At 49.0% G+C, this 27,294-nt stretch overlaps 1 protein-coding gene across 4 annotated transcripts in view; it reads left to right on the plus strand.

Annotated features, from left to right (window-relative positions):
• The first annotated feature begins 155 nt into the window (after window positions 1–155).
• The window catches only part of PXDN (peroxidasin), a 118,067-nt gene continuing 90,928 nt past the window's right edge, over window positions 156–27,294 (plus strand). For 2 of the 4 annotated variants that reach the window (XM_016946097.3, XM_063789391.1), the window contains exon 1: window positions 4,887–5,175. In XM_016946097.3, the coding sequence (XP_016801586.2) occupies window positions 4,976–5,175 (200 nt within the window). In that variant the 5' untranslated portion in view covers window positions 4,887–4,975. Of the gene's footprint in view, window positions 296–4,886; window positions 5,176–27,294 lie in introns of those variants that run through there. The other 2 variants (XM_063789390.1, XM_016946093.4) reach the window with 2 other exon arrangements.

The following is a 27,294-nucleotide window of genomic DNA, read 5'->3' on the forward strand; positions in this document are numbered from 1 at the left end:
GGATCCTGTGACTGCTGTATTTAAGGATGGGGTAGGGATTGAGGTGAGAATGACCTCCAGGTTGGCGGAGGATCACATTAGAGATTCTGGAGAAAAAGCGCATTTTTTATGGAGAGCGATGTTCTAGTTTCTGACATCATAACATTGGAATTCTTGTGGGACATCGAGGTGGAGATGTCTGGAAAGCATCTGGAAGTGAGTACGGAGCCCCAGAGCGTGCTGCGGGTAGATGTGTGACTCCTTAGTACCTAGGACACCTGGATGGCTTGGAAAGGGTCCCTAGATGACCAGAAAGGTAATTACGCCTTGTGAGCGGGGTGCTTGCTTAAAACGGCAGACACAGCAGCGGGTGCCACTTTCCTAAACACGAGTATCCATGTAAAGTTTGTGTGTTTGAGAAGGAATTGGGTCTTTTCCTCAGGTTCCTGGGACAGAGCTTCCAAAGCCCTTGGAATTTCCCCAGGGACAGGAGTGTGTGTATTCATGATGAGCTCCCAGCCATGTCTGAGCTGACGCTGATGAAGGAACACAGGATGGAGTCTGATCACTAGGACTGACCATGCGATTGTAGGGTGAAGTGTTTGGGCCTTGTGCTGTCAGCCTGACCTCCCTGGAGAGTTCAACCCCATGGACAGTGCGTCATCAGTCCTGCTTGAGCCATAAAACCCTGGTGAAAACTCTGGACACCAAAGCTCAGTAGAGCTTCCCTGTTGGTGATCATGTCCCTGTGCCGGGTGGTGATGGGCCCTGATCCCACAGGCCAGGCACAGAGGCTCTGCATTTGGGACCCTCCCTGACCTCACCTGATGTATTTCATTTGGAGGTTCAGATTGGTATCAATTATAATACAGCTGTATTTGTAACCACAGCACTTTCATCTGTTGTGTGGGTGGTTCCAGCAGGAGATGTAGCTGGAGGGGGTCTCAGAAACCTATGAATCTGTAACCAGTCAGAAGTGTGGATGGCCTGGGGACCCCTGGACACACAGGTAGTATTAAAGTGAGGGCAGCCTTACTGAGGTCCATCCACATCTGTAAACTGTGGGGTCTGCTCTAGCTCCAGGTACTTAACAGCAGGACTGTACTGAAGTCTGCCTAGGACTCTGTCTCCTCCTCTGCTGAATATAATGTTTGCAGCTCCCACCCAGCATTCTGCCATTATGGAAATACAGAAGAAGCATTCTCGCAAGCATCCCTGTTCTACACAAACTCAAGAGTGACACGTGGTAGGCAGCCTCTAAGATGGTCCCCAGTGGTTCTGTCTCATGTTCCTTACGCTCCCAGTTGATGCTCTGCTGTGGCATGTGCTGGACGCAAGAGCATCTATGGATGGAATCCAGCAGGAGAGATCGTGTCCAGTGTGAGCTGGAACAACAGGAGGGTGTGGAGAGGATCCAGGAGGAGTGATGGCATCTGCATCTGGACCCACTGGTGTGTGTGCACAGGACCCTGTGGGGTGATGGCTGAACCCACTGGCGTGTGTGCACAGGATCCTGCGGGGTGATGGCTGAACCCACTGGAGTGTGTGCACAGGATCCTGCAGGGGTGATGGCACCCGGAGTCTAATCTGAACCCACTGGAGTGTGTGCACAGGATCCCGCAGGGGCAATGGCACCCGGAGTCTGAAATGAATCCTCTGGAGTGCGTGGACAGGACCCTGCAGGGGTGATGGCATCGGAATCTGAACTAAACCCACTCGAATGTGTGCGCAGGATCCCGCAGGGGCGATGGCACCCGGAGTCTAATCTGAACCCACTGGAGAGTGTGCGCAGGATCCCGCAGGGGCGATGGCATATGGAGTTTCAGCTGGACCTACTCGAGTGTGTGGATAGAATCTTGCAGGAGAGACGACATGTAGAATGTAAACTGGACTGAGTGGAGTGTATGGAGAGAATCCTGCAGGTGAGATGGCGTGTGCAGTGGGAAGCGGACCCACTGGAATCTTTGGGTGGGACCCAAACTCAACCACTGCTATGTGTAGACATGATCTTTGAGGAGAGATGGCATCTGCAGTGTGAACCGAACCCACTGGAATGTATGGATAGCATCTTGCAGGAGTGATGACATCTGCAGTGTGATCTGGACTGCCTCGAGTGTGTGGGTAGGATCCTGCAAGAGTGATGGCATGTGGAGTGAGCACTGCATTCACAGGACTGTGTGGACAGCAGCCTTCAGCAGTGATGATGTCTGCTGTGTGAAGTGGAGCACTGTAGTGTGTGGGTAGGGTCCTGCAGGAGAGATGGCAACTGGAGTGTGAACTGCACCCACTTGAGTGAGAGGTTGGGATGCTGCAGGTGGATGGCATTTGGAGTGTGAACTGGACCCACTTGAGTGTATGGGTAGGGTCCTGCAGGAGAGATGGCAACTGGAGTGTGAACTGGACCCACTGTTGTGCCTGGAGAGGATCCTGCAGAAGACAAGGCATCTGCAGTGTAAACTGGGCCACTGGGGTGTGTAGCTAGAATCATGCTGGAGTAACGGCTTCTGGACTGTGAGCTGGCCCCATTAAAGTGTGTGTATAGGATCCTGCAAAAGTGATAGCCTCTGGAGTGTGAATGGGACCCACTGAGGTGTGTGGATAGGATACTGCAGGGGTGATGGTGTCTGCAGTGTGAGCTGCAGCCCTGGGGCATGTGGATAGGACTCTGCAAAGAGACAGCATCTGTGGTGTGAATGGCACTGGTGGAATGTGTAGAGAGGATCCTGCAAAAGTGATGTCCTCTAGAGTGTGAACTGGACCCACTGGAGGGTGTGGACATCATCCTGCAGGACAGATGGCATCTAGAGTGTGAATGGCACCTCCGGAGTGTGTGGATAGGAGCCTGCAGGAGAGAGCACATGTAGAGCGTGAACTGGACCCACTGAAATGTGTGGACAGGATTCTGCAGAAGATACGGCATCCGGAGTGTGAAATGCACCACTAGTGTGTGTGCATAGAATCCTGCATAAGTTTTGGCATCTACAGTGTGAACTGGAGTCACTGGAATGTGTGAATAGGATCTTGCAGGAGAGATGTCTGCAGTGTGAGCTGGACCCACTTCTGTGTGTGGATGGTATCCTGCAGGAGAGATGGTGTCTGCAATGTGAACTGAACCCCTGGAATGTGTACATAGGACCCTACAGGAGAGATAACATCTGGAGACTGAAGTATGGGGATAGAATCCTGTAGGAGAGATGGCATCTGCAGTGTGAGCTGGACCCACTTCTGTGTGTGGATGGAACCTTGTAGGAGAGATGGCATCTGCAGTGTGAACTGGACCCACTTCTGTGTGTGGATAGGATCTTGCAGGAGAGATGGTGTCTAGAGTGTGAGCTGGACCCACTCGAGTGTGTGGATAGCATCCTGCAGGAGAGATGTCTGCAGTGTGAGCTGGACCCACTTCTGTGTGTGGATAGTATCCTGCAGGAGAGATGTTGTCTGAAGTGTGAGCTGGGCCCACCGGAGTGTGTGAATAGGATCCTGCAGGAGAAATGGAATCCGGAGTGTGAGCTGCATCCACTGTAGAGGGTGGATAAAATCCTGCAGGAAAGATGGCATCTGGAATGTCAGCGGGAGCCACCGACCTCTGAGGATGCACCCCGCAGGTGTGATGCGGGGCCAGTTCCAAGGCTGGGTTAGGTTTTACCCTGGCTTCTGTGTTGTACTCTCATTCTCTTCCTCTTTCTTCTAATACCTGCTCTGGGAGGCATCAGGCCATGTCCAGTGTGCAGGCCATGGAGACCCACACGGCAAGGAACTGGAACCCCCTGCCAGCAGCCTCGGGAGTCCAGTCCTCAGATGGTGCCCCGTGGTCAGCAATGCACCTGTGACCTCCGGGCTATGTCTCGTGGTAGTTGCTTTTGTGTTTTAACATAGCAACAGGAAACTAGCCTATTACCCACCAATCCCATTCCAGGCTGCTTTCAAACGCAGCTCAGGCTAGAACACCAGCACGGGGACACAGCTGAGACTCGGGGTTTGCGACGGGAACACGCCCATGCTGTGCCTCTGAATCTGGCACCGTCACCCTGTGGCCTGGGTTCAACAACTTGGCCTCACCTTCCTTATCTGTGAAATTCAGACTGGGTCCTTGTGAGATGATTGGAGAGAATGTATGAACTATGTGAGAACGCCACCTTTGTGCGTATCTCACGCAGTGTCTTCCCTCCTTTCCAAAGTCTTCTGCTGTCTCTAGACACACCCGACGTGGGGGGGTTCCCTGGGTCTCCTCCTAGGGCTGTCCCAGGAGGGCACGCACTGAAGGCCGCGAGAATCCCGGGGGCTGCACTGCGCCGCGCCGAGGACTCCACACAGGACCTTTCGTTTTCCCAACTGTGCTGAGCCAGGCGGCCGGCAGAGAGCAGGTGGCTGACAGGCCCCGGGGAGCCGGACCGCCTGGGTCTAATCCTCCCGCAGACTCCCTTGCTGTGCGCTTTGGGGCTTGGGCCTCAGTTTCCTCAAAAGGAATGAGGGGCTTTTTTGAACGTTAAATAATTTCCTACGTGGTTGCGGGTAGGGAGAGGGAGAAAGAGAGGAGCGCGCCTGCGCGCCTGGAATCGTGCCCGGATCAGAGCAAGCGCTCTAAAAGTGTTACAAACAGCAAGGCGCCAACTAAAAAACCCGTAGTGAGCGCAGGCAGAAACCACGGGTAAGAGAAGTGGAGAAGCTTCGCGTAGGCCCCAGGGTCCCGAGCCCCGAGTCTCGAGCGCAGAATCAGGGGTGCCAATGCTCTCCTCCGCGCCCCCGAGCGCTCGCCTTGGCCATGCGGGCCGCCCCACCAGGATGAGGGCGCTCGGGCCGGACGCTGGGGCCCCGGGTTCTCGCCCCGCCCCGCCCTCGGGGATTCAGAGGGGCCGGGAGGAGCCTCGCGCATGTGCACAGCTGGCGCCCCCCGCCCCCCGCGCACAGCTGGGACGTGGGCCGCGGCCGGGCGGGCGCAGTCGGGAGCCGGCCGTGGTGGCTCCGTGCGTCCGAGCGTCCGTCCGCGCCGTCGGCCATGGCCAAGCGCTCCAGGGGCCCCGGGCGCCGCTGCCTGTTGGCGCTCGTGCTGTTCTGCGCCTGGGGGACGCTGGCCGTGGTGGCCCAGAAGCCGGGCGCAGGGTGTCCGAGCCGCTGCCTGTGCTTCCGCACCACCGTGCGCTGCATGCATCTGCTGCTGGAGGCCGTGCCCGCCGTGGCGCCGCAGACCTCCATCCTGTGAGTGCCGCGGGGGACGCCGGGGGCGCGGGGTCCGGGGCTTCGTGGAGATCCGGGAGCGCAGGGGTGATCGGAGGTGGGGGGCGCGGAGGGTGGAGGGGGCATCGGGCGCGCGGGGGGCCTGGGGACTCGGGACGCAGAAGCGAACCTCCGAAGGGGGACGTGGGGGGACCAGGGCGCGGGGACCCGCTGGGCCTTTGTCCGCCCTGCGGGAGACGCCGAGGGGCGGACCAGAGCGCTGTGCGCGCGGCCTTCGTAGCCGCCTTTGTTCGGAACTCGGAATCCCCGCAGGACGGGGAAGTTGTTGGAGCTGCCGGGGCTCCCTCCGCTCGCCTCCCGCCGCCCCCTCTCCTGCTCCGCCGGCCTCCCGCTTCCCCCTGGTTCGCGGCCCCTCCTCCGCTCACCTTTCCCCCGCTCAGGACCCCTTGGTCCCCCTCCGCTCCCCGAGCGCGGCGCAGCCCCCTCCGTCCTCCCAGCCCCCTCCGCCCCGTTCCTCGTCCTGTTCGCTCCCCTCCTCCGCTCCTCTTACTCCTCCCCCCTTCCTCCTCCTCCCTTCCCCTCCTCCTCCCTTCTCCTCCCCCAGCCTCCGCCCTGTCCCCCTCCCCCGCCCCTTGGAGCGCAGTGCCCACCCCATCCCCCCGCGCCGGGGAAGCCTCCCCAGAGGAGCCTCAGTTCCCGCAGCCGCGGCGCCCCCGCTCCCAGTGCCCCCGCATCTGCCCGGAGCGTCCTCTCCTGGGGTGTCCTGGGGGCCCCGCGCTTCTCAGGGGCTTTTCCTGCGCCCCGAGCGAGCCGGGCGGCCGGGGTTCCCGAGAGGGGCCGCGCTGTAGACTCGGGGCAGCCCGGGTCTGGATGGAGCCGGGACTCAGAGCGGGTTTCTGCCTCGGGCATTTCTCTTCTTTCGCTTCTCATCCACGCGAGCGTGTTCGCAGTTGCGCTAAACGTTTAACCGGATGCGTTGCGTTGGGGTTGACACCCTGTCCTGCGGGCCGTCCCGCGTCACGGTCTCCACAGCAGGAATCCCCATCCCTCCGCCCCGCGGCTCCAGGTACCGAGATGCCGCCAGAGTTCGCTGCAGGCCTCCTATGTTCTGAAGCGAGTCGGATTCAACATTTTCGGGATCTGTGAACGCGGGCTGCGTTTCAGGCGCCGACTCTAATTTAGTCCTGTAGCGACTTTTCTGCATGCCAAAAATAGTTTTCACGTTTCTTAGCTGAGCCAGAGGACTTTTTGGCACCAGCAAAGAGTCTGCAAAAGTTGTAAAAAAATTGAGTGAACAATTCAGGAAGTGGGCGGCCAGTGCGCTTACCTCCGAAACAAAGTGCTGGGACAGACCACGGCTCCCAGGGGTCGCCGAGTTTGCAGGCCGCTTCCTGGAGGCCCTGGGGCGGGGCGGGGGCGCGAGTTCCTCTCCGCCTGGGAAATTGTTCCTCCGCAGAGAGACCAAGGCTTTCTTTCCAGAGCCCGTGAATGGTCAGCCCAGGCCGGACGACTCGGGGGCATCTCACTCAACAGCAGTGGACTTTTAGAATGGAGCCGGGTGAGGTTTCCCTGGGTCTGGATAATGTAATTCTTGCTGAGCCAGTGGAAAAATGTCACCTCAAAGATTTTTCCCATCTGGTCAGTTTCATAAAGCTTGTGGTATGTTTTGCCCCGGAATATTAATTGCTTGTTGAAAATAACATGTTAAAGTAAGTGTCGTAGGACACACATGGGGTCCTCTGCTCCGCTTTGCATGGTGTGCTCGTCCACAAACACCTCACCGAATTTGAAAAAGGAGCTGAGAGTAGACGGGTGACATCATCGTCCACTCGCACAACACTTCCTCAAAGGGTACATTTGCATCCATTTCTATCTTACACTTTCATGGGTTTTTGCAGTCTTCAGTGATACTTCGAAATGTCGCTGTTGAGTCACGTTGATTCTGTGAGGCAGGTAGACTGGTAGCTGTTAAGTTGATCGAATCCCTTATAGAACTAAACACTTTACTGGAGAAATGAACATACCCATTTTCTGGCGGTGGAAACAGAAGCTCTGGGAGAGAAGCGCAGCTCCTGACGCTATTCCTGTGGCCAAGAGGAGGAGCTTAGCGCTGGTGGCCAGAATGGAGTCCTGGCTGGATGCATTCCAGCCGGGTGATTTTTAGCAAGTCCCGTGTCCCCTGGGAGAACGTGAGGGTGTAGCTGTGCGGACCTAGGCACAGTGGACAGGTGTCATGAGCGAGCGAGTGCAGCCTGGGGAGGCAGGGACTGAGGGAAGAGGGAGGCCTATTCTGCGGGGATATCCTGTTGAGGGCCTCTGGGGGCAGGGGCTGGTAGGCTGTTGCTTGAGATGACACAGTTCTCCATGATACATGCTACACGTGAAGCAACATTTCATGTCCACTTTCAGCTTTCTCCCAGGACTGTGCTCTCATGTATATGTGATTATTTTCTATTAAAATTTCTTGGTAGAAATTGGGAATATACTATATATGAAAATTAAAAAAAAAACCTGCCCCAAAGTTAGTTGGCTCATCCAACCATCACACCGTCCCTTTGCTTTTAGAGACTCACCTCCATCCCAGTCCCCCAAAAGATTAAATCAGAGCCATTGGAAAACATCTTATTGCTCCTTCCCCTCAAATGCTCCAGGAGTGTGTTTAAGCGGGTCTGATACTGGGTTGTTTGATTTGTGGCTTGGGGGCTTTGGAAAACAGTGGAATAAGCCCATCCATGACTCAGTTTGGATCGACCTTTCAGCTCCCTCAGCTGCAAGTGTGAAGGGAGCTCTGGAATGGCAGGAGCCCGCGCCCTGTGCTGCTCGGTCGGGGATTTGGCCTTGCTGCTGGGTCTCCTGGAATGGCAGGAGCCCGCGCCCTGTGCTGCTCGGTCGGCGGTTTGGCCTTGCTGCTGGGTCTCCTGGAATGGCAGGAGCCCGTGCCCTGTGCTGCTCGGTCGGGGATTTGGCCTTGCTGCTGGGTCTCCTGGAATGGCAGGAGCCCGTGCCCTGTGCTGCTCGGTCGGGGATTTGGCCTTGCTGCTGGGTCTCCTGCAGAGCGCCTCCCCTCTGGAGGCCTTACTTAGTTCAGCTGTGTAGAAATGGTTGGTTTTTGAATACAGAATCATTCTGTACCCAACACAATAGAAGTTCATCACAATGGTAGTTCAAAGCTAGTATTAAAGTATGCCGTTGTACGCCCCTTCCTTTCCTCCTCTCAACCCCAGCCTTTTTGGGGAGGTCACATTTGAAACATTCTTCATCACGGTCACGCCACTAGGGTGCTGGCTGGACACACTGGAGCTAGGCCCTCCACGCCCTCCTCCTGTCCTGCCTTCCTCTCTTCCCTGGAGCCGCTACGGTTGAGGCTATGGTCATGGATTCATCAAAACTAACATCCTCACCACAGTCCAGGCCGCTGCAAAGCCATGAGTTGTCCCAAACTGCAGTTCTGTGACAGAAACCCTGACATTGGAGGGGTCTGGGCATGTGGAGCTTGGGGTGGGCTCAGGGAGGTCGCATTGCAGAGAAACCACAGGCAGGCGCCATGGCAGCCAGGGCGGGGCCTCCTCTCCTGCAGAATCTCCAGACAGCTGCTCCTCATTCTCAGTTTTTCTCACCATCTGCTGGGTATTAGGCCCACGCCGTGTGCTGTGTGTTGGGCCACCCACAGAAAACGAGACCGGAATCTTGCCCTCATGGAATCCCCAGTCCAGTGGGGCCCCCAGAGAGACAGGGGGCTTCCTGGGAGTGGTAAGATGACCCCAGGTGTGTGCAGTCCTGGTGGGACGGGGGATGGGGAAAGGGCGCAGAGTGCTTGGGACCCTGCACTCTTGGTGGTCTGGACTGAGTGGACCAGCCCACCTCCCGGCCTGTGTTCACATGAGCAGAAGGTTCCAGTGTTGCTGCTCCGTGGGTCTCCTCCCGCCTGCAGGCCCCCCAGGCCCTCTAGGGGCTCTGGGAGTCTATGGGCTCATAGTCCATAGGTGGGAGTGGGTGTTTGGGCCTTTTAACTGACTTCCTGTGTCTAGGAGACTGCGTCCCCTGAGTGAGTCACATGGGTCCCGAGGTTCATCCTTGGAGCTTCCCTGACCTCCCTTGGAGAACTGGCTGCCTTTCGGAGGGGACCTCTCCTCCTCACACGCAGATAGAGGTCACAGGGTGTTTGTTGCCTGGCACTCAGGGAGCCGGCTGGCTGGTGCTGCAGAGGGGCCCGCCTGCCGGGGACTCCCTGGCTGTCCACCCTCAGCACTTCCCATACCCTCCTCCTCCTCTGCACCCTCCTGCTCCCGGGAAGTTCCCTCACATCTGACTGCGTCTTCTGGGAGCACCCGCAGTCCCGGGACGCCAGGCCTCTCCTCCTTTGGGCAGGAGACTGCAGTGGTCCCGGGTGTGAGTGGGAGCCTGGGGCTTCTCCGCCCTATGCAGGATGTGCAGATGCGTCTGCTGGGACAGTCCTGCAGGTGCTAGTGTCAGTGTTTGCCTTCCATAGAACAGATGATGCTCATGTTTGTTGGCACAACAGGGTCAAAGACTTTATTATTGCCACGCAAATACATTTGAAAAGTACCATAGAGATACTTAAAACATTTAGATGTTGATAATTTATCTTTGCAAGGTGGTGGGCGGACCAAACATTTTCTCAGCGTGGGAGCCTGGGAGGCGGCTGATCTTCAGAGCTCTCTGTGTTCTGTGGCCAGAAGAGGAAAATCTTCAGTGTTCAAAATAAGCTTAGAGAGGGCCCATCCCCAAGACAGTGTGTGTTGGGACCTTTCCTGGGATGTCCAGTTTGCCATCCAGGGAGTATGTGAGGCCCTTAGGCTCTCACCATGACTTTAACCTTTGAAAACTAGTATGTGACTATGAGTGCCACGTGTCTGGAAAGTGCTTTCTCTTGTTAGGAAGTCAGAGTAATTGAGCTCTTCTATTGTTAGAACTTGCCTTCCTCCTCTGTGTTTTTTCATATGTCAAGGAAATAGTTGTAAAAAGAAAGCATATCCTTCTCTATGACTCTGAATCCAGGGGCAGCTCCAGCTTCAAGCGTGGCTTGATCCAGGGTCGACATGCTGTGATATTCTATCGTTTTCTCCCCAGCGTGGGTGACTTGGCTTGCTTCTCTGTTGTTCTGACTCAGTTTCCCTAGTTGCTGATGATTGGCAGCTGTATAGTTCCCTTCCGACAGAGCTAAGTCCGGTGAAAAGAGAATGTGTGACTCAGTGCACAAGCAGAAGTTTGGGGAATTGTCTTAATGGACCAGATGGTCTGTGTGGCACGCCAGTTTTCAAGACGTCCATGAGTGGACAGGAGGCCTTGCCACTGGGTCTGGAGCGCATGACTACCTTCTGGGGCCATGGAAGGCATCTGATCTTCCGGGAACACACTGGCCAGAAGCTGATGAGGGCCCCTTACCTGGGGTAAAACTTGGGCCTTTTTAAGCGAAGTGGGTGTTGCATTGTCTGGGCAGGAGCCTCCGTGGCACAGATCCAGGGTTCGAAATTAAATATGTAAACAGAACAAAGACAAAATTCCAGTCTGCAGGGCAGATGTCATGAATCTCAAAGCTAGGTAAGAGTTGGAAGATCAGGCTGGGTGTGGTGGCTGATGGCTGTAATCCCAGCACTTTGGGAGGCCAAGGCGGGCAGATTGCCTGAGCTCGGGAGTTCGAAGGCCAGCCTGAGCTACATGGCGAAACCCCTTCTCTACCAGAAATACAATTAGCTGGGCCTGGTGGTGCACACCTGTGGTCACAGCTACTCGGGAGGCTGAGGCATGAGAATCGCTTGAGCCTGGGAGGCGGAGGTTGTAGTGAGATGGGATCATGCCACTGCACTGCAGCCTGGGTGACAGAGCGAGACCTAGTCTCAAAAAAAAAAAAAAAAAAAGTTTGAAGATCAACTTGCATTATGCTGATTCCCATTGGCTTATTATGAGATAAATACCTTTCTGATTAGAGAATCCAGGTGTTTTTCCTTTGCGCTTGACAGTAAGAAGCTAAAATAGATGCAAATGCATGCAGTCCTGCCCGGCCCACATCAGTGCTCTGGGAGGGGAACTCAGGGCTGGGAATCGAGTGATCTCTCAGGAGTACAGAGATCTTCCCCGCTCCTACTCAGGGTCTGGAGCTGAGAAGCTAATGCTGGCCTCTGGTCTTTAGTGACAAACATGTGAGCTCTCTCGTACTTCCCAACGCCCAGGTTTACTAATTATTTTAATAGTGATAGTTCCATATGCTTTTGGCGTTCAGAAGAAAATGTGATTTATTTAAAAGTACCTTTTTTGAGGGAATTCAATTTAAGAGAAGACAAACTTTACCATGTTTGATGCTTAAATAGCCGATCAGGACATTTTATATGTTAGTGGTATCTCTCTATGTGGGCCAGTAGCTCCCCAGGATCAAGGCTGGATGGTTGAATTGTTAAACTCTGCCTGCTGCCAGACCACCTGCATGTGACTTAGCACACATATGTTAGTGGGTGGCTGCATGCTTCTTTTGATGCTAAAGTAATACAACTGGTTGATAGATATTTTTCTAAATTCATAACACTAGTAATTTTTGTTTTCTTTGTTTTAGAGTTTATTTTGAAAAATAGGCATTAAGGGGGGCATGGAGGCTCACACCTGTAATCCCAGCACTTTGGGAGGCTGAGGTGGGCAGATCACCTGAGGTCAGGAGTTCAAGACCAGCCTGCCCAACATGGCAAAACCCCATCTCTACTAAAAATACAAAAATTAGCCAGGCGTGGTGGCTCACGTCTGTAGTTCCAGCTATCGGGAGGCTGAGGTAGGAGAATCACTTGAACCTGGGAGGCAGAGGTTGTTGCAGTGAGTTGAGATCGTGCCACTGAACTCCAGCTTGGGGGACAGAGCAAGACTCCATCTCAAAAAAAAAAGAAAAAAATAGGCATTATGTTTTTCCCCATCTAATTTCTCTTCAGATCCAAAAGGCCACAGCAAAATAGTAAATCTAAAAGATGTCTCAGTGGAATGATTACTCATGCAATATAAACTGAAGCTGGCAAAAACGAACAAAAACCATGAGTAGACTGTCCGCTGTTTCATGGGTTAGATTATCCTGGCGTAGATACGAGATCAGTCATCACTGCTGTGTTCATTGGTTTCTTTATTCTGGAGGATGTTGCTTTCCCTCCTGTTTCAAGCTAAGAGGATGGGAGACACAGACCTCCAAGGAGACTAGCCCGGAGGCCCGAGGTGAAGAATGGCAGCTGTCCTCCGGGCGTCCGAGGGCCTTGGGTGTTCTGGTGTCTTGTTTATTCCAGATCTGACTGCCTCCTGCGTCATCTGCCCGTGGAAAGCAGGGTTCATGCCCTGCTCCTGTCCAGATGCCCTGCACATCTGAGCAGCCCGGAGCACCAGGGCAGGGTGTTTACGGGAAAGCAGGCTGCGGTCAGCCCCACACCCTCTGTCCTACCGGGCTGTTGTGTGCTGAGCCCTGCAGAGCTTTGGAGGCTTTAGGAGGAGCCTTTGGGAGCATCTGTCTTTTGTTCTACAGTTAAATCAGAAGGAGAGGCTTGACCAGTGACTGTTACCCGATTTGACCTTTGTCCACATGAGATAACAAAACTCTTATCAGACATAATTGACATTTTAAAAGGGCACATACTTAAAGGAGGCTTGCTGAGTTTTGACATCCGCCTCCAAGGTGCAAGTAATCCTCCTGCCTTAGCCTCCTACTTTTAGCTACTCCTGAGTAGCTGGGACTATAGGCACGTGCCCCCATGCCTGGATTTTTTTTTTTAATTTATTTTTAATTTTTTATTTTGTGGAGATGGAGTCTTGCTATTTGCCCAGGCTGGTCTTCAACTCCTGGCTTCGAGCAGTCCTCCCAGCTTGGCCTCTTGAAGCCCTGGGATTACAGCTGTGAGCCATGTGGCTGGCTTGTAATCAGTGATCTTTTATGTTACTATTGTAATTGTTTTGGGGTATTATAAACCACACCCATGTAAGACTACAAACTTAATCTAAATGTTGTGTGTATTCTGACTGTCCACTGACTGGCCGTCCCTCCATCTCTTCTCCCTTTCCAGGCCTTATTCCCTGAGACACAGCAGTATTGAAATCAGGCCAGTTGATAACCCTACAGTGGCCTTTCAGTGTACTAGTGAAAGGAAGAGTTGCATGTCCCTTACTTTAAATCAAAAGCTATAAATGATTAAGCTTAGTGAGGAAGGCATGTCAAAAGCTGAGATAAGTCAAAAGCTAGGTCTCTTGTATCAGTTAGTTTATGGAGGAAGTTTTAGTGGTTTGGGAAGAAGAGCAAACCAGCCACAACATTCCACTCAGCTAAAGTTTGATCCAGAGCAAGGCCCTAACTCTCTTCATTTCTGTAAAGGCAGAGAGTTAAGGAAGCTGCAGAAGGAAAGTTTGGAGCTAGCAGAGATTGGTTCATGAGGTTTAAGGAAAGAAGCCAACTGCATAAGATAAAAGTGCAAGGTGAAGCAGCAAATGCTGATGGAGAAGCTGCAGCAAGTTCTCCAGAAGTTCTAGCTAGTATCAGTGATTAAGGTGGCCACATTCAACAACAGATTTTTAATATGGACAAAGCAGCCTTCTATGGGAAGAAGATGCCATCTAGGACTTCCATAGCTAGAGAGGAGAAGTCATTGCCTGGCTTCAAAGCTTCAAAGGACAGGGTGAACTCTTGGTAGGAGCTAATGCAGCTGGTGACTTTAAACTGAAGCCAGTGCTCATTTACCATTCCCCAACCCTAGGGTCTTAAGGACCCTGCCAAATCTACTGTGTTTCTGCTCTACCAATGGAAAAACAAGGCCTGGATGACAGCATATTTGTTTGCCGCATGGTTCTCTGAATATTTTAAGCTCACTGTTGAGACCTACTGCTCAGAAAAAAAGATTATTTTCAAAATACTGCTGCTCGTTTACAATGCATCTCATCACCCAAGAGCTCTGATGGAGAATGCAAGGGGATTAATGTTGTTTTCATGGCTGCTAACACAAAACATCTATTCTGCAGCCCATGAATTAGGGACTAATTTTGACTTTCAAGTCTTATTATTTAATAAATTCATTCCATAATACTGTAACTGCTATAGATAGTGATTTCTCTGATTAAACTGGGCAAAGTCAATTGAAAACCTTCTGGAAAGGAGTCATCATTTTAGATGCCATTAAGAACATTTTTGATTCATGGGGGGGTCAAAACATCAACATGTACAGGAGTTTAGAAGAAGTTGATTCCAACCCTCATGGATGGCTTTGAGGGGTTCAGAGACTTCGTGGAGAAAGTCACAGCAGATGTGGTGGAAATAGCAAGAGAGCTAGAATTAGAAATGGAGTCTGAAGATATGAGAGAATTGCTGCAACTTCATGATAAACTAGAACAGAGGGGGAGTTGTGTCTATGGATGAGCATAAAAAGTGGCTTCTTGAGATGAATTCTACTCCTGGTGAAGATGCTGTGAACATTGTTGAAATGACAACACAGGATCTAGAATATTCCCTAAACCTAGTGGATAAAGCAGTAGCAGGGTTTGACTCCAATTTTTATAGGATAGGTAAATGTGAGCCTTTATTTTTATTTATTTATTTATTGAGAGATGGAGTCTCACTCTGTTGCCAGGCTGGAGTGCAGTGGCACAATCTTGCCTCACTGCAACCTCCGCCTCCCAGGTTCAAGTGATTTTCCTGCTTCAGCCTCCCGAGTAGCTGAGATTACAGCCACGTGCCACCATGCCCAGCTAATTTTTGTATTTTTAGGAGAGACGGGGTTTCACCATGTTGGCCAGAACAGTCTCAGTCTCTTGACCTCGTGATCCGCCTGCCTCGGCCTCCCAAAGTGCTGGGATTAGAGGTGTGAGCCACCATGCCTGGCCGATTGACTTCAATTTTGAAAGAAGTTCTACTGTGGATAAAAAGCTATGAAACAGCATCACATACTACAGAGAAACCTTTTGGGAAAGGAAGAGCCAATAGATATGGCAAACATCATTGTTGTCTTATTTTCAGAAATTGCTGCAGCTACCCCAGCCTTCAGCAGCCACCACCCTGATCTGTCAGCAGCCAGCAACATAAAAGCAAGGTTCTCTACCAGCCAAAAGAAGAAAACTCTCTGAAGGCTCAGGTGTTTTATAAAATTTTTTTAGCAATAAAATATTTTTTAAAGTATGTATATTTTTTAGATGTAATGCTACTGCATAGTTAATCAGCTATATTATAGTGAAAATAGAACTTTTATAGGTACTGGGAGACCAAAACATTCATGTGAATAACTTTTTTGCAATTTTTAACTTATTTCAGTGATCTGGGCCCAAACCTGAAATATCCAAGCGGTATATTTCTCTCTGGCCCCAATTTTTGTGATATTGTTGTCCTACATTTTATTTGTACATATGTTATAAACTCCACACTGTACTTCTGTTATTTCATTTAAGCTGTCAGTTATCTTTTTAGAGATTTAGATAAACAGAGACATGTTTTTATTCTTTCCAGTGCTGCTTATTCCTCTGCGCAGGTTCATATTTCAGTCCTTTTACTTCAAGAGCTCTAAAAAAAATGTCTTATAGTGCAGCTCTATTGGTAATCGATTCCTTTAGCTTTTGGATGTTTAAAAAGTGCTTTACCTTGCCTTAATTTTTGAATGATATTTTGCTGAGTAATATTCTGAGTTGGTGATTTTCTCTGACACTGCTTTTTTTTTTTTTTTTTTTTTTTTTTTTTTTTTTTTTTGTCATTTGACACAGAATCTTGCTCTGTTGCCCAGGGTGGAGTACAGTGGCACCATCTCAGCTCACTGCAGCCTCCGCCTCCCGGGTTCAAGCGATTCTCCTGCCTCAGCCTCCTCAGTAGCTGGGATTACAGGCGCGCACCGCCACACCTGGCTAATTTTTGTATTTTTAGTAGAAACGGGATTTCACCATGTTGGCCATGCTGGTCTCGAACTCCTGACTACAGGTGATTCACCCGCCTCGGCCTCCCAAAGTGCTGGGATTATATGCGTGAGCCACACTGCGCCCAGCCGACACCGCTTTAAAAATGTCCTCTCACGTTGTTTCCCATGAGGAATCTACTGACACCCATATCGTGTCAGTAGAACGTCTGTGTGTTCCTGGCTGCTTTTAAGATTTTCTCCTTATCCCTGGTGTTGAGCAACTGGATTATGATATGCCTTGGTGTGGTTTTCTCTGTGTTTTTTGTGCTTGGGTTTTTAAATTTTGATTTTAATTTTTTATTTAATTTTATTTTAAAATTTTTGGACCTGTGGGTTTACAGATTTCTTCAAATTTGGAAAATCTGGGGGTGTTTCATCTTCAGATATGTTTTCTGTCCCCATCTTTGTCTCCTCTTTTTGAAGATTCCAGTTATACGTGTATTAGGCCACAGCTCTCTCATCCATTGCTTAATTTTTTGTTACTGTGCGTTTTTCTCTATGTGTTTCATTTTGGGTAGTTTCTATTTTTTGTCTTGAAAGTAACAAGTCTTTCTTTCTCAATGTCTGATTTGCTGTTAATTCTACATATTTTTCAAATCAGACATTGTGATTTTCACCTCTAGAAAATGCGGGTATTAAAAACAAACCTTCCATGACTACTTGATGTTTTGAACTTGTGGAATAAATACAATTTTAATAATCTGCTAACTCTAACATCTGTGGCAGCTCTGGGTTGGTTTTAATTGAATAATTTAATCTTCTCAATAGGGATTGTAATATCCTTCCTTTCATGCCATATCATTTTTTAAGCAGATTCCAGACAATGGAATTTCACTTTGGTGAGCACTGGATATTTTTGTTTTCTTATAATTATCCTTGAGCTTTGTACTTGGTACAGTTATATGGAAACAGTTTGGTTCTTTAAGGTCTTGCTTTTAAGATGTGTTGGGCAGGATTGGAGCAGTGCTTTACTAAGGCTCATCGTTCTCAACAACTGAGGCAAGGCCCTTCCATGTCCCATACGAACTGCCTGTGAATCATGAGGTTTTCAGTCTGGCTGATGAGAACGGCACTGCTCACTTCTGGCCCAGTGTGTGTGTGTGACCCTGTGATCCTTCTGGCCACGTGTGTGTGTGACCCTGTGATCCCTACTCCATTTGGGTGGCTCTTTTCTGGCCGTGGGCAGTTTGTGCAGCTCAGGGCTCAGCTCAGTGCTGGACGCTCTGCAGGCCCCTGGGCCTTTTCTCTCCCTATCCCGGGAGGGCTCAGGCGTCCCATCTCTGTCCTGCCAGGTCTGCCGCCTGGCCTCCCCGGGCTCTCAGCATTGTCTTCTCTCTTAGGCAATGAGCTGGGGCCGTTTTCTGCTGGCTACATCTGTTTTCCATCACACGCATCAGTGCTTTGTTGGCTGATGCCCAGTAACTTGAAAACAGTTGCTTCATATATTTTGTCAGTTTTTTTGGTTTTTGGTTGTTTCAGACAGAAGAGAAAGTCTTGCCCCTATAATCCCATCTTGTTCTAAAGCAGACATCTCTGAATTCTTCTGCAAGCAGGTGTGGTAAAATAAATAACATCATAAAATAATGACCACATTCACATTCCCAAGCTCAAATTTAAGAAAAGATGAAAATGACTCAATCCTGGTGTTCTCCATCTGTCTTTGGAATGCTGTTGCCTTAGTCAGGGCCATTCGGATTTAGTTGGTGTCCTGAACAATGGCAGAACCTCAGTGCCTTAAAACAGTGTGAGTTCCTGCCCCACTCACACAAAACCCCGTGCAAATGTTCTTGGCTGGGCAGCTCTTCATTGGAGGCTCAGCTCTAAGCCGTGGGATAGCTGCGTGTTTTGTGCCTGAGCTCTGTGGGATGTGTCAGGCCGATCTGTCTCCATTTCGTCTGTGGCTGCCCACTTCTGGCAGAGGCAGAGGTGAGTAGTTGTCACAAGCCAAGCTGTTTAGTCTGGCTTGGTAAGAACATGTTTGCTCTGACATTGACCCAAGGATCCCAGCTGTGCCCCGCCTGAAGCTCCACCATCATCCGTCCCTGGCCTCGAAGCTGTCACGGAAGGGGAGAGAGGAGGTTATGTGAAGGCTCTCTGCTCCCACCTGCTCGGAGCTGATGCGCTGTTTCTGCTCCCAGCGCACTGGAGAGACAGCACACGTCTCAACCCAGATGCAAGGGTGCTGGGATGCGGAGGTCAGCTGCCTGTCCAGGAAGCCCAGATGCAAGGGTGCTGGGATGCGGAGGTCAGCTGCCTGTCCAGGAAGCCCAGATGCAAGGGTGCTGGGATGCGGAGGTCAGCTGCGTGTCCAGCAAGCCCAGATGCAAGGGTGCTGGGATGCGGAGGTCAGCTGCCTGTCCAGGAAGCCCAGATGCAAGGGTGCTGGGATGCGGAGGTCAGCTGCCTGTCCAGGAAGCCCAGATGCAAGGGTGCTGGGATGCGGAGGTCAGCTGCCTGTCCAGGAAGCCCAGATGCAAGGGTGCTGGGATGCGGAGGTCAGCTGCCTGTCCAGGAAGCCCAGATGCAAGGGTGCTGGGATGCGGAGGTCAGCTGCATGTCCAGGAAGCCCAGATGCAAGGGTGCTGGGATGCGGAGGTCAGCTGCATGTCCAGGAAGTGGAAGTGGACCGTGAGCTTCTCAGTTTTTGCCATAGCTGTCCCAGAGTTTAATAGCACACAATTATTGCTCGCTCTCTTAAAACTTCCTCTCGCTAGTTCATTTGTGTGTGTGTGTGTGTGTGTGTGTGTGTGCGCGCTCTCAACAGTGTTCTGTTGGCAAGGATGGAGCAGCTCTGCCTGCTTATCACTTTTCAGAGAGGTCTGTGATGTTGATATTCCCTTTGCTTGCTTCTGTGTTCTGGGACTTACAGTGATTTTACCACCTCCCAACCCAGCTTCTAATGTGGGCTGTAGCAAGTACTACCACAGATAGTTTTAAAACTCTCTCCCTCCTCTTCTCACAGGAAGCATTTTGTTATCATTTGGGGATTAAAGGCAGTTTGTTTATGCATCATGGCCCAGTGTGATGATTGCGCTAAGGGTAGAATGGTTTCAGCGACTGGAACCGTAGGTCACAGCCGGATTGCTTGTAATCTAGTTTCTTAACTGAAGACTTTTCTCTAAGGGATGGGACAGATTTGGGTTTGACCTCACATGTGCCCTGGGTAATTAGAGAAGTAATGGAGGCTTCTCTAAGTGGAGGCTTAGAAGGAAGCCAGCAGGAATCCCCAGTTCTCAGCCTGGATCATTGGCTTCTGGGGACCAGGAGCTGGATGTTTAAGTGGTTTTACTCAGATGTAAACCATGCCTCCTCCCCTGCCTGTGGCTGGGCCGTCCGCCATACCCTGAGCCTGACTGCGGTGCTGCCCTTTAGCCAAGGAGCCCCGGCTCTTCCTGTTTACTTAGCGCAATTCTAAAGTTGTGTATGAATTTGTAAGAGCTTTGGAAAGTTGCCCCACTGCCTTCTCTCCCAGGACCCCTCAACTGCCCATCCCTGTTCACCTCTTGTAGGTGTGGAATTTGGTTGGGCACACAGAGGGGTATAATCTGCCAGGCCTGTTTGCCACAAGGGCTCAGCAGCTTTTTCTCCACAAGCTGTAAGCTAAGAATTATGATGCCTGCTCTTTTACCCACTAATTGCATCATCCAGCTTTCTTTTACAACATATTTTTAAAATATTTTTATGCAAGTTACACATGTTCATGTTAGAAAAATTTAAAAATAAACAGGAACAAAATGAAACAAATTACTCACATTGCTGTCATTCAGGAGAAACATTAGCTGGGCTTTGTTCTCAGATGCACACACACAGAAGCATTCAGGCGTGTGTAGTACGTAGCAGTATTTGTCTACCTGTTAATATTTATCTGTCATGTATCTATTTTCAAAAATTGGGTCATGATACATGTTCTGCTCTATAATGCACTTTGTATGGTTTTAAAATCTGGGAATATATTATGATTGTGTGTCTGTTCAATAATTAGAGGCCTCCATCATCATTGTTAATGACCACACAGTATTTGTTTGAAATGACCGAATCTGCCTAACAGAATTTTTATTATGGGTCATTTCTTTGTTTCTACTTTTCTGCTCCTGCAAACAATATTTCCAAAATGTGATTGCATGCATTTTTGTGTGTGTCTGTCTAGATTGTTTTTACGGCACATTTCTAGAGAAATCTTTTTTTAAAAAAAATTTCAGTAGATTTTTGGGGAACAGGTGGTGTTTGGTTACATGAATAAGTTCTTTAGTGGTGAATTCTGAGATTTGGGTGCACCCATCACCCGAGTGGTGTACACTGTATCCGATGTGTAGACTTTTATCCCTCACCCCCCTCCCCCACCCTGCTGTAGAAACATTCTGGGAGGTTTTGATCTGCACCAGGGATGGTGGTTGGCCTACAGTGGGCTTTCCCTGTTGTGTTTTCTTCCTGGCCCCTGTTCATATTACCCTGCGGATGGATGTTCTCTGTAGCTGAGCAGTGGTGACTGACTTACTACAGGACTAATATAGAATGCACCTTCGTTGGGGAGCCTGTAACGGGTCAGGAGGGAGGGCTGAAGGGAGGGTCAGGGGCTGAAGGCACCGTCTCTGACCCCGGGATGGTGGAAATACAGCCTGTGTAAGTGCTCATGTTTCTTTGCTGAGTGACTGCATTTTGATTCTTACAATTTGTTTTTTCTCCAAATGGTTTGATTTTCGGTATGCCCTGAGAGCCAAACCATCTAGCGTTTGTGCCTGTCATGTGTGTTTATTTGCCAGCTCTGTCTTTATCCCAGGTTCTGACAGTTCGCACCGTGTGGCTTGTCTGTGTCTTGTTTGGTCTCTGCCTCACAGTCAGCTGTTCCTACCAGACCCATAGTCACACCGGGCCCTGCACTGGGAGGAGCTCACAGAGCAGCCAGCCCAGCGCCCTGCCTGCTGTTCCCCGGGGCGGAGCCTGGTTAGCCATGGTGGCCCTGTTCGGCAGAGCCCCGGAATGCTGAATAAAAGAGTGCTCGGCCTGTCTCGCTTCTAGAGGACTCGCAGGGCTATATCTGTGGCCACAAAAGTTTTTTCAAATCCTCCTGTTTCGCGTGCATTCCTGTTGAAGGACACTTTGTTTCTGTACATTGTTGATTCACTGACATTGTTAACGAGCTGTGGCCGGGAACACTGTCCCCCATTGCTGAGTGGAGCTTCTCCACCACACCTGTTCCTTGTGAGGGCAGCACAGACAGAACGGCAACACTGTGCTCTGGGGCCGTTTTAAATGGCAAAATCACCAACAAAAGCACAAAGAGTGTGAAATGCGTGGCCCTAAATAGACCTTGAAAAAGACCCTGTTTACGGCAGGAGAGTGGAAACAAGAGGGCCGCTGTCAGCTTTACCAGCTCAGCTGTGGACCTGGGTATCAGGTGACTCCGATTTTTCCCCATTCTGCGCCTGTCCACAGATAATGGCGGAGGTGCTCCAAGTACTGATTTTCGAGGTGAAGTCACAAATTTGGAATCTGCAAATAATGCGGAGGGACTGTATTCTCCAGCTGGTAGCTCCTAGAGAGAGGCTCTGTGCCGAGGGCCCAGGGACCCTGCCAGCAGGTGCCCTTGCCGTGTGACCGCCTCAAGCGAAACCGGCCTCGGAATCTGTGCTGCAGGGTTTACATTAGTTGTTGAGAACAGGACAGTTGGCTGGGTGCAGTGGCTCACGCTTGTAATCCCAGCACTTTGGGAGGCTGAGGCGGATAGATCTCTTGAGCTCGGGGTTTAGAGACCAGCCTGGGCAAAATGGCGAGACCCGTCTCTACAAAAAATACAAAAATTAGCCGGACGTGGTGGTATACGCCTGTAGTCTTGGCTACTCACTTGGAGGCTGAGGCAGGAGGATTGCTTGAGCCTCGGAGGTTAAGGCTGCAGTGAGCTGTGATTGCATCACTGCACTCAAGCCTGGGCAATAGAGCCAGACCGTGTCTCAAAGAAGAGAGAACAAAAAAAGGAACAGGACAGTCTTGTGCAGAATAGCACAAGACAGTGAACAGTTTAGCAGTTCCTAACTAATCTTCTTTAGGGGAGAAAATATCTTGCCTTTCAGACTAGATCAACTCTAAAGTTGTTATATTTAATTATACTATTAGGAAGTCAGAAAGAACACGCCACGTGGAGGCCCTGCTGGCGGGTGCTGGGGATGGAGATGAACTCAGCTGGCTCTCGGCGATTGACTCACAGGGGGTCTGGTGGGCAGGGGGTTGGACTCCACTGACCTGCGGTGTGACACGGTGGAGACTGTTCTTGAGAGGGATGGGAAGGCTGCCTAACTGAGGGCTGAGGAGAAATGCACCTGCGTGGTGGAGCTGGCAGCAGGTGCAGGGCATGTGCCAGCCTCGAGCTGGGGTCCCCTGGTCTGTGCTTTCCGGATGTGCTCCCTTGAGGACGTGACCGCACCCCTTGAAGTCTCGGCTTCCCCATCTGTAGGGGTCCTGAGGTGGAAGGAAGGGTGTGCGTGCAAAGCTCCTAGCACACAGCCAAGCACAGTAGATGCTCTCGCAATGGATGCTACTTATTACATTACGGCTTGCATGGAATCCTGCACATTTAAGCGCGATAAACTGAAATATGAGGCCAAAGAAGTCTGAAGGAGGGGCAGCCGCTGGTCCAAGGCTCAGGAGGAGGGAGCAGGAGGGACTCGGGATGGCTGTGACGGGGCCGTGGCGGTTCTCCGGGTGGAGGGTGGGCTGCGTGGGACTCGGGATGGCTGTGACGGGGCCGTGGCGGTTCTCCGGGTGGAGAGTGGGCTGCGTGGGACTCGGGATGGCTGTGACGGGGCCGTGGCGGTTCTCCGGGTGGAGGGTGGGCTGTGTGTGCTCGCAGGGCTCGGTCAGCGTCAGCGGTTACTTGATGTGCTGACTTTAGTTGAAGCAGATACTTGGATGCAAACAGGAAATTACAAGGAAGCAGAGTGTTCACTGCATTTGAGAATGGCAATTTTGTCTAACCGACCAGACCTATATGTTTAAGAAACATCTGATTTTCCCTTTTGAGACAACACTTTCTGCCTTCCGGGGGTCCAGGACATGATCCGTGAGTGTGCCCTTCCCTTCCCAAAGCCCTGTCTTTATTTTTTAAAAAGCAATTCTCGATTTCTAAAGTGTCATACTCACATAGATCTATGTTAAGTCTTTGCTAAGAATCACGGACAATAAAAACGGAAATTCAAAAGCAAAAATAAATAAACAAGTGGGACTACATTAAAGTAAAAGCTCTGTACAGCCAAGGAAATAATCAACAAGATGAAAAGGCACCCTATAGGTTGGGAGATAAATATTTGCAAACCATTTATCTGATAAGGGGTTAGCATCTAAAACATGTAAGGAACTCATACAGCTCAGTAAAACAAACAAAAAACAAACAAGCTTGCTAAAATGGGCAAAGGACTTGAATAGACATTTTTCTTTTTTATTTTATTATTATTATACTTTAAGTTTTAGGGTACATGTGCATAATGTGCAGGTTAGTTACATATGTATACATGTGCCATGCTGGTGTGCTGCACCCATTAACTCGTCATTTAGCATTAGGTATATCTCCTAAAGCTATCCCTCCCCCCTCCCCCGACCCCACAACAGTCCCCAGAGTGTGATGTTCCCCTTCCTGTGTCCATGTGTTCTCATTGTTAAATTCCCACCTATGAGTGAGAATATGCGGTGTTTGGTTTTTTGTTCTTGCGATAGTTTACTGAGAATGATGATTTCCAGTTTCATCCATGTCCCTATAAAGGACATGAACTCATCATTTTTTATGGCTGCATAGTATTCCATGGTGTATATGTGCCACATTTTCTTAATCCAGTCTATCATTGTTGGACATTTGGGTTGGTTCCAAGACTTTGCTATTGTGAATAGTGCCGCAATAAACATACGTGTGTATGTGTCTTTATAGCAGCATGATTTATAGTCCTTTGGGTATATACCCAGTAATGGGATGGCTGGGTCAAATGGTATTTCTAGTTCTAGATCCCTGAGGAATCGCCACACTGACTTCCACAATGGTTGAACTAGTTTACAGTCCCACCAACAGTGTAAAAGTGTTCCTATTTCTCCACATCCTCTCCAGCACCTGTTGTTTCCTGACTTTTTAATGATCACCATTGTAACTGGTGTGAGGTGGTATCTCATTGTGGTTTTGATTTGCATTTCTCTGATGGCCAGTGATGATGAACATTTTTTCATGTGTTTTTTGGCTACATAAATGTCTTCTTTTGAGAAGTGTCTGTTCATGTCCTTTGCCCACTTTTTGATGGTGTTGTTTGTTTTTTTCTTGTAAATTTGTTTGAGTTCATTGTAGATTCTGGATATTAGCCCTTTGTCAGATGAGTAGGTCGCAAAAATTTTCTCCCATTTTGTGGGTTGCCTGTTCACTCTGATGGTAGTTTTTTTTTGCTGTGCAGAAGCTCTTTAGTTTAATTAGATCCCATTTGTCAATTTTGGCTTTTGTTGCCATTGCTTTTGGTGTTTTAGACATGAAGTCCTTGCCCATGCCTATGTCCTGAATGGTAATGCCTAGGTTTTCTTCTAGGGTTTTTATGGTTTTAGGTCTAACGTTTAAGTCTTTAATCCATCTTGAATTAATTTTTGTATAAGGTGTAAGGAAGGGATCCAGTTTCACTTTCTACATATGGCTAGCCAGTTTTCCCAGCACCATTTATTAAATAGGGAATCCTTTCCCCATTGCTTGTTTTTGCTTTTGCTGCCTGCCTCTGTTCATTCCTATATATAGAAAATCCTAAAGATTCCATTAAAAACTATTAGAACTAATAAATTTAGTAAAGTTGCAGGATACAAAATCAACATACAAAAGTCAGTAGCATTTCTTTAAACCAACAGCAAATTATCCAAAAAGGGAATCAAGAAAACAATCCGTTATGATAGCGTCAAAAAGGATAAAATAATTAGGAATAAATTAACCAAGGAGATGCAATAACTGAATGCTAAAAACTATAAAACATTGACGGAAAAAGACTGAAGAAACAAATGGATGGAGCATTATCTTGTGCTCACGGATTAGAAGACTTAATATTGTTTAACTATCTACACAACCCAAAGTGATCTTTACATTCAATGCAATTCTTGTTACAATTCCAGTAGCATTCTTCACAGAAACAGAATTAAAGCAATCCTATAAAATTTGCATGGAACCACAGATGACCCCAAACAGCCAAAGCAATCTTAAGAAAGGAGAACAAAATATGAGGCATTACACTTCCTGATTTCAAATTATATTACAAAGTTATAATAATTAAAACATTATAGTACTGGAATAAAAACAGACAAATTGGCCAAACAAACAGAATACAGAGCCCAGAAATGAACTCAGGCATAGATGATCAACTAACTTTCAACAAGGGTGCCAAGAATACACAATGAGGAAAGGGTCGTCTCTTTGTAGGAGAGCAGTCTGTTGAATGGCAGAGTGGTGCCGTCTTGAAGCAAAACCACCATGATGATCAATGTTTGATCCTCCATACCAAGGTGTTCTGCAGCAAGATCTTTAAACTGCAGCATAGATAAACACTCATAAAGATGCTTATCTAACCTCCTCAGTGGTCACAAGTTTCACAAGAAAGTCTGAGATGTGACCAACTCTACATGTTTTGTCAAAAGAACCTACTATAAAAAGGATATTTTCTGTGTAAGTCTCTATTAAATATTGCTTTCTGACCAAAAAAAAAAAAAAAAAAAACGGAAATTCAGACTTACTTTAAATAAAATATAAGGCTGATGTTGGTAGAGATGGAAAAATTTTGACTTAGCACGGATTGAAACTCTTAGATTAATATTTTTCTGTGGGGACAAAAATAAGACTATAACAACTTTCAGGCAGGAAGATTTCTTCACTGAGAATTGTTGTGGGAAAGAAACATGGCTTTGGAGACAAAATGCGACAGTGTCTGTGTGTTTCAGCAGTGGAAAACAAAGGCTGCAGTTTATCTGAAGTCCTTGTCATTAAATTTATGCTCCTTTTCCTAGTCATAGCCAAGCTTCCTTTTGGGAATAAGATGAAACTTGTTGCATCCTGGCATGAAGCAAATATTTCTAAAAATCTATAACCAGCAGAGCAACACTTTTAACTTTTAAAATATCAATTAAAGCAGATACAGTTACTCATGATTGTAACTTACTCAAACATGTGAGATGTTTGTATTGGCATGGCAACAGGCGGCTGATGTTAGTCTTGAACATTTGTTTTCTTGTGCATGTTTTTTTCATTGTATAATTTTCCTGGATCAGTGCCCATGTCACCCTATCCATTCACGTTTACCCATCCATCCATAACCCCCCTTTCATCCATCCATTCATCCATCCATCCATTAATCCATTCATTCATCCATCTATTCATTTATTAGTCCATCTGTCTGTCCATCCATAACCACCTATCCATTTATCCATCCATTAATCCATCCATCCATCCGTTCATTAGTCCATCCATCTGTCCATTCATCCATAACAACTCAACCATCTATTCTTCTATCTATCCATTAATTTACTCATTCATCCATCTGCCCATTTATTAGTTCATCTGTCCATTCATCCATAACCACTCATCCATCTATTTATCCAGTCATCCACCCACCCATTAATACATTCATTCATCTATTCATTCATTAGTTTATCCATCTTTCCATTCATCCATAACCACACATCCATTTATTCATCATCCATCCCTCCAGCTATCCATCCATTAATGCATTCATTCATTCACCTTTCCATTCATTAGTCCATCTATCTGTTCATTGATTCATAACCACTCATCCATTCTTTCTTCCATTCATTAATTCATTCATCCATCTGTCCATTCATCCATAACTACTCATCCATTTTCCAGTCAGCCATCCATCAATGTATCCATTCATTAGTCCATCTGTCCATTCATCCATAACCACTCATCCATCTATTCATCCATCCATCCATTAATCCATTCATTCATCTGTCCATTCATTAGTCCATCCATCTGTCCATTCATCCATAATCACCCACCTATCTATCCATCCATGATGCGTGCATGCATCCATCCACACATACATCTCTCCATCTAGCTACCCACCCATTCACCCATCCATCCATCCCTCACTACTGGAATCACTGTGAAGTGTCCCACAGTGGTGACAGCAGCAGGCTGTCAGGTGCTTGTGGTCCAGAAGGGGTCAGGCTGTGAGGCACACCGTGCCCTGCAACACTGTGCCCCTGGAGCCACAGCCCTGTCCCTGCT

The sequence above is a fragment of the Pan troglodytes genome, chromosome 12 (assembly GCF_028858775.2).
Source record: "Pan troglodytes isolate AG18354 chromosome 12, NHGRI_mPanTro3-v2.0_pri, whole genome shotgun sequence".
NCBI classification, from domain to species: Eukaryota; Metazoa; Chordata; class Mammalia; order Primates; family Hominidae; genus Pan; species Pan troglodytes.